The sequence below is a fragment of the Nicotiana tabacum genome, chromosome 21 (assembly GCF_000715075.1).
Source record: "Nicotiana tabacum cultivar K326 chromosome 21, ASM71507v2, whole genome shotgun sequence".
Taxonomy (NCBI): Eukaryota; Viridiplantae; Streptophyta; class Magnoliopsida; order Solanales; family Solanaceae; genus Nicotiana; species Nicotiana tabacum.
The window spans coordinates 58,560,500-58,567,822 of record NC_134100.1 but is presented as its reverse complement, the minus strand read 5'-3'; the positions used below and the strand labels follow the sequence as shown (position 1 = coordinate 58,567,822).

Genomic DNA, 7,323 nt, shown 5'->3' with positions numbered 1-7,323 from the left:
ATTATTTAATTAAACAAACTAAAAATACATATATAAAATCAGTGCTTAGATATATTCTGTGTTCCTTAATTTTTATATTATTACGCATTTTATTCTGTATTGTTACTTCTTTTTTTATCCTTTTTTGCTTTCTGTTTTGTTTATTATTTATTTTTATCTTTATTAGTTCTGAGTTTATTTTAGTATTACTGCTTTGTTATTTATTTTGTTAAATTAATCTCCATTTTCTTTTTAAAAATTTATTTTACTGTTGTTTGTTTGGTTAAGAATTGGGCCTCACTGAAGTGGCCCGTTCTACTTGGCTCATAAATTGGGCCTGTCTGAATGAATAGACAGGTCCATAGCTTTGTAAAAGCTTAAGAGCCCAAAGTCCTTAGGCCCAGAGTCACCTGACTCAGGCCCAGAACCGATCCAGTTCTGAAGTAATTCCAAGACCCTTAAGTGTCAGTTTTGGAATCCTAATTCTGAAAATTATTTAAAAAATACTAGAAACTTCTAGAATAGGGACAACTATCCTAATGCTGAGTAGGAAAATAGGGATAAGATCCAAAAATATCCAGAAATTGGACTCTTGTCCCTTTTCTAAGATAAGGAAGGTACTAGAAATTGGAAAACTGTCCATTTCTGTTAAGAAAGATGCCATTTCCCTAATTTATAGGGAATTCTGGTAGATTCTTTTATACCCTAATTCTCATCCCTTTTCACTCCCTCACTCTATAAATATACTCCTCCTTTTTCGTTAGAGGGGGATGGATTCTAGATCTGAATACACATTATGGACACATTATAGACTGCTTTAAGGTTTTGCTCTCTTTCAAAAGAAAAACTTCTGAAAATTAACCTTGATCTTTCAGAATCAAAATATACATTCCTTTCCTATTTTAAAAATCTGGTCGTCTTCTTATTCTATTGGGTTTCATTCGTTGCTGCGGCTTTACTTCAAGCTTTCAGATACTTATTTTCTTACTTATTTGTTTTTGCTGCTATCAAGGTACTTTCTTAAACAATGTAAATGTTTAAATCTTATTGTATCATGACTATGATTCTACTGGTTATCAAAAATCTGTGTTCTGTTTGAATATTGCATATAGTTGTTTGTTTGAGAGTTGAGTATGAAAACATGTAGAGCTAATCATTTACACTATTTTAGGCAATTTAAGTTATGTTAGCTTTATGTTAAAGGGTTCTGAAAAAATTATCAAATCTGTTGAAAGCTTTATGAAGTCATAAGATCGGTACGTTCGAATAATTAAAAATAAGAAAAGAATTTTTTTAGAAAAATTTGTTAGATGAGTAGTAGGCAGATTTGTTATCACTGCCCATGTTAGTGAGATAATTTAGTTCAGTTTTATATTATATCCTCTCATGCCTTGCGTTATTTAGTAGTTTTACTATATCATTAAACAATTAAAATATAGTAATTCCAATACTATTAGTTTAAAATCATATAAAGATGGATTTTACAAGCATCCTAACAGTAATCAGGGTAAGAATTCAGGCCCATATCAATTAGGTCCATGAGATTGTACTCTGGGTCTTTGGCTAATAAAATGAGTTGAGGTCTTTACACTTTAAGATTTTTAAATGCAAATGAGTTTTAAAACTTATCACTTTAACATAGGTTAATATAAGAAATAGGAGACTTAAGCAATCAATAGGAAATTATCCTAATTTAATTTTTGGTTCGTATCCCCAGACCCCTTTTTAGTTTTCTGTTTTAAAAAGACAAACCAAATATAGGTAAAATCTGATAATTACTGTTATAAATTTCAAACTCATTCACACAAATATGCACTGGGCCAGAGTCACTTGGACTCATTATCATTAGGCCCAAATCATTTTTGAGTAATTTGTCAACAAATGGATATTAGGCCAGAGTCAACCGGACTCATTATTAGGCCCAACCTTCTTGAATTAAATGTGTTTAATTAATTGAATGCTTAATAACATTGAGTTGGGCCCGAATCACATGGACTCATTATCACCAAGCCCAAATGTCTTTAGTTAATTTCATTTAGTTGTCCATAAAAATGAACATTGGGCCAGAGTCATTTGGACTCATCATCAGGCCCAGATCCTTCTGAATTAAGTGTGTTTAGTTGATTGATTGCTTAATAACATGGTATTGGGCTAGGGTCATTTGGACTCCATGATCACTAGGCCCAAATCATTTAGACTGAATTCATCTAGCTGCCTTAAAATATGCATTGGGCCAGAGTCAATTAGACTCAAGCAGGCCCAAATTCTTTTGAACTGAATTCATTAGCTAGGCCCAAATATATGTCTTGGGCTAGAGTTCATTTGGACTCTATCCTTATCAGGCCTCAAACTTTAAATCTAGGCCTGCTTGACAGATAATACATAGGTTGCCCCCATCTAATACAAACAAACATATCACCTAGTATCGAACCTTTACACTTAGCCATATGACATAAAGTATTTAGTTTAGAGACATAAGCATAACTTAAGGTATTTATAATCAACCTAATTATTACAATTATGTACACGCACACGTGACATAGTTGTGATGTCGAAAACAAACCAAGGTACATGTTCGCGTGATCATGGTCAAACAATCTAAGTAAATAAAATGCCTTAATTAAACACTCGTAGAAATGCTTTAGGCGCGGATTTTTATCGTGATTGCGTACATGTCCGCGCGATGTGATCCCGATATCCAAAATTAAATCGAGGTATGCGTTCGCGCAACTTCGGCCAAACAATCTTAACTTAATAAAGCGCAATTAATTGTGTACACGTTCGCGTGATATAATTTTAGTGCCCCAAACAAAGCAGACTTACACATATATGGTCTGTTTCGAAGATTAAATCCATAAACGCCATATTTAAAAGCGGTAAAAGGTAAAAACACATAGGTTCTAAAATACGTAATTAAACAATCTAATTAAGCCAGGTATGATTAAAACGACCGTGCTAAAACTATGGAATTCGAGAGTGCCTAACACCTTCTTCCAGGTTAACAGAATTCCTTACCCGGTCTTCTGATTTTCGCAGACTTTAAACGGGGTCAAACTTCCTTGATTTGGAATTTAAAATAAACCGGTGACTTGGGACACCATAAATTATCCCAAGTGGCGACTCTGAAACTAAATAAATAATCCCATTTCGATTAATGTCACTTAAATTGAAAAAACTCCATATTCCCCTCGTGAAAAAGGAGGTGTGACATTCATAACTTCAAATTTTCAACTATGCATAATAAGCGTTGAAACGACCTTGGGTCATCCAGGACCCCAATAAAATATACACATAAATCCAAAATTATCATACAGACCTACCAGAATCATCAGAACACCGATACAAGGTTGTTTACCAAGATTGTTGACTGTGGTCAACTCTAACTACTTTAAAGTTCAAAAGATCAAATTTTCTTTGAAGAAACACATTTAAACTTTCCGAAATCAAAACGCACTACGCACACAAGTCATAAATCATCAACTAAAGTTGTTCAAAGTCATAAAGCACGGAATAGAGAGCTAGAACTCAAAACTACCTATCGGGTCGTTACATTCTCCTCCTCTAAAAGAAATGTTCGTCCTCGAACGGACATAGAAATGTACCTGAACTAGTAAAAAGATGTGGATATATACTCCTCAGATCGGATTCGAACTCCCAAGTAGCCTCCTCAGTCGGCTGACCTTCCCAAAGCACCTTCACAGAAGGAATTTCCTTAGATCTCAAATTCTAAACTTGCTGATCTATAATAGCTACCGACTGTTCTTCATAAGTTAGATTCTCATCAAGCTGCATTATTCTGAAGTCTAATACATGCGACTTGTCTTCATGAAATTTTTGAAGCATATAAACATGAAATATTAGATGTACCCCTACTAGGCGAGGAGGCAATCCAAACCTATAAAAAACCTCTCTAACTCTCTCTAAGATCTTAATTGGGCCAATAAACCTTGGGCTCAACTTGCCTTTTTTCCCATATTTCATCACGCCCTTCTTAGGTGAAACTTTCAAAAGTACCTTCTCGCCCTCCATATAAGCCATATCATGGACCTTCTTGTCTACATAACTCTTATGACTGCTCTGAGCTATATGAAGATGATCCTGGATCAACTTCACCTTATCTAAGGCATCACAAACTGAGTCCGTACTCGACATCCTAGCCTCACCGGGCTTAAACCAACCAATAGGAGAACGACATCGCCTACCATATAAAGCCTCATACGACGTCATATGAATATTGGACTGGTAGCTATTGTTGTAGGCTCCGCCAATAGTAGAGTTGTCTCATCATGTAGCTTTCTTAATCCCTACCGAGGTAAAGAATATGAAGCAATTTATTGAGGGTTTGACTTATAGAATCAGGGTTGATATTTCTTGAGAGTCAAAGATTGGGACTACCTTCCATCATGTCATAATAATAGCTTGGAGGATCGAGTGTAGTCACAGTCAGGGGAGAAAGGACTTGATGAGAGATAAGAGGCCACATCATTATGGTAGTTTCAATGGTACCTCATCTGGAGTTAGGGTTAGTTTGGTAGAGGCCATCATGGTAGGGTAGCTTATTATGCATAGTATGTAGCCCATGGTGCAGTGGTTCGACCATCCTTCAACACTCTAGTTCCATCATCTTTTAGTGCTCTCAATAAGTTCTTATCATGCTCCGTCTGTTCAGGGTTCTTCTAGTGGGAATTCAGGCCATCAGGGGTAGATTCAGGCTCATCAGCCTCGTTAGCTAGGTGTTGTTATGAGTGTAGAGAGTTTGTCCATATGAGGAAGTATTGCCCGGAGCTTGGTAGCGACACAACTCTGCATATTTCTCAATCAGTAGTTCCCACATTGTTACATTACCCCATACCCAATCAGCTAGAGGGGGAGGATATACTACAAGAGGTCACCGTAGAGAATAAGTTCAGGTTGGTGGATGTCCGACCAATGGCAGCCAAGCTCGTTGCTATGATTTTCCTGGTAGGCCGAGGCAATGGCCTCAGATGCTATGATCATTGGTACGATTTCAATTTGTCATATAGATACTTCTGTGTTGTTCAGTCCGGGGTCTACTTATTTATATGTGTCATCGTATTTTTCTCCTTATTTATATATGCCTAGTAGTTCTCTTAATATTTCTATTTATGTATTGACACCTGTTGGTGATTCTATTATGGTAGAATGTGTACATCAGTCTTGTGTAGTTAGTATTAGGGGTTATGAGACTAAGGTTGATCTTCTATTGCTAAATATGGTAGATTTGGATGTGATTTTGGTTATGGATTGTCTATCTCCATATCATGCTATTCTTAAATATAACGCTAAGACTGTGATGTTTGCTATGCCAGGATTATTGATGTTGGAATAGAGGGGTTATCTTAGTCATACTCCTAGTAAGGTGATTTCATTGCTGAAGACTCAACAGATGGTTGAGAAGGGGGTGTTTAGCGTATCTAGCTTTTGTTAGAGATACTAGTGTTGAGGCTCTTATTTTTTACTTAGTCCAGTGGTGAGGGAGTTTCAGGATGTGTTTCCTACAGATCTATCGGGCATGCCACCTGATCAGAATATTGACTTTGGTATTTATTTGGTGCTGGGAATGCAACCCATATTTATTCCCCTATACCGTATGGCTCCAACTGAGTTGAAGGAGTTGAAGAAGCAGTTGTAAGAGTTATTAGACAAGGGATTCATCAGGGCGAGTGTTTCCCCTTAGGGTGCACCGGTGTTATTTGTGAAGAAGAAGGATGGTTCCATGAGGATGTGCATTCATTATAGGCAGTTGCACAAGGTCACTATCAAGAACAAGTACGCATTGCCTCATATTGATGATTTGTTTGATCGGCTTTAGGGTGTCAGGGAGTTCTCGATGATTAATTTGAGGTCGGGTTAACACTAGTTGAAGATTATGGCTTCAGACATCCCTAAGATGGCGTTCAAGACTCATTATGGACATTACGGGTTTTTGATGATGTCTTTTGATTTGACTAATGCCCTAGCAGCTTTCATACATTTGATGAAAAATATGTTTTAGCCATATTTGGACTCTTTTGTCATTGTATTCATTGATGATATCTTGGTATATTCTCTTAGTAGGGAGGAGCATGAGTAGCATTTGAGTATTGTGCATCAGATTCTGAGGGAGAAGAAGTTGTATGCTATGTTTTCCAAGTGTGAGTTTTAGTTTGATTCTATGAAATTCTTGGGCCTCTTGGAGTCTAGTGATGATATCAAGGTGGATCCGAAAAAGATTGAGGTGGTTTAGAGTTTGGCCTAGACCTTCTACAGCTGCAGAGATCATGAGTTTCTTGGGTTTGGAATGTTATTATTGTCGCTTTGTGGAGAGATTTTCATCTATTGCAGCACCGTTGACCAATTTGACTTAGAAGGGCGCTCTATTCAAATGGTCCGATGATTTTCAATTTTTATATTGCCTTCAGGATCCAGGATGTACACTTTTATTATGATGCTTCGCACATTGGCCTTGGTTGTGTGTTGATGCAGGACGGTAGGGTGATTGCCTATGCATCACGCCAGATGATGCCCTATGAAAAGAATTATCCAATTCATAATTTGGAGTTAGTAGCTATTGTGCATGCACAGAAGATTTGGAGGTATTACTTGTATGGTGTGTCATGTGAGGTTTACACTGATCATTGGAGTCTTCAGCATTTGTTCAGCAAAAGGATTTGAATTTGAGGTAGCAGAGGTGGTTAGAGTTGTTAATGGATAATGATATCACTATCTTGTATCATTCACATAAGGCGAATGTGGTAGCAGATGCTTTAAGTAGGAAGGCGGAGAGTATGGTGAGTTTGGCATTTATTCCAGTAATGGAGAGGCCTTTGGTTCTGGATGATCAGGCTTTGGCCAACAGATTTGTGAGGTTGGATATTTCTGAGCCTAGGAGAGTTCTTGCTTGTATTTTTGTGCAGTCTTCCTTATCTGAGTGCATTACGGTTCGCAAGTATGATGATCTTCATTTGTTTATCCTTACGTACATGGTGTTATGAGGTGATTCTAAAGAGGTGGTCATTGGTAATGATGGTGTATTGCGACTCCAGGGTCGAATTTGTGTTCCTACTGTGGATGGTTTTAGGTAGTTGATTCTTAAGAATGCTCATAGCTCGAGGTATTCTAATCATCCAAGTGCTACGAAGATGTATCGTGATTTTATGCAGTATTACTAGTTTCTGAGAATGATGAATGACATTTTTAGGCATGTTTCGCAGTGCTTGAAGTGTCAACAGGTCAAGTATGAGCATCAGAAACTAGGTGGTCTGCTTCAGAAGATGGATATACTAGAGTGAAAGTAGGAGCGTATTACTATGAACTTTGAGGTAAGACTGCCACAGACTTTTA

The 7,323-nt window shown here is 37.1% G+C and overlaps 1 protein-coding gene across 1 annotated transcript; it reads right to left on the bottom strand.

Moving 5' to 3' along the window:
- Positions 1-3,705: 3,705 nt before the first annotated feature.
- On the bottom strand, positions 3,706-4,206 carry LOC107762825 (uncharacterized). Its single transcript, XM_016581217.1, has one exon. It carries the CDS (start codon positions 4,204-4,206, stop codon positions 3,706-3,708), a length of 501 nt encoding a protein of 166 aa, XP_016436703.1.
- Positions 4,207-7,323: the final 3,117 nt, after the last annotated feature.

Excerpts from the sequence above, each read along its gene's own strand:
- LOC107762825 (XM_016581217.1), bottom strand. The coding sequence starts at position 4,206 with ATGACGTCGTATGAGGCTTTATATGGTAGGCGATGTCGTTCTCCTATT.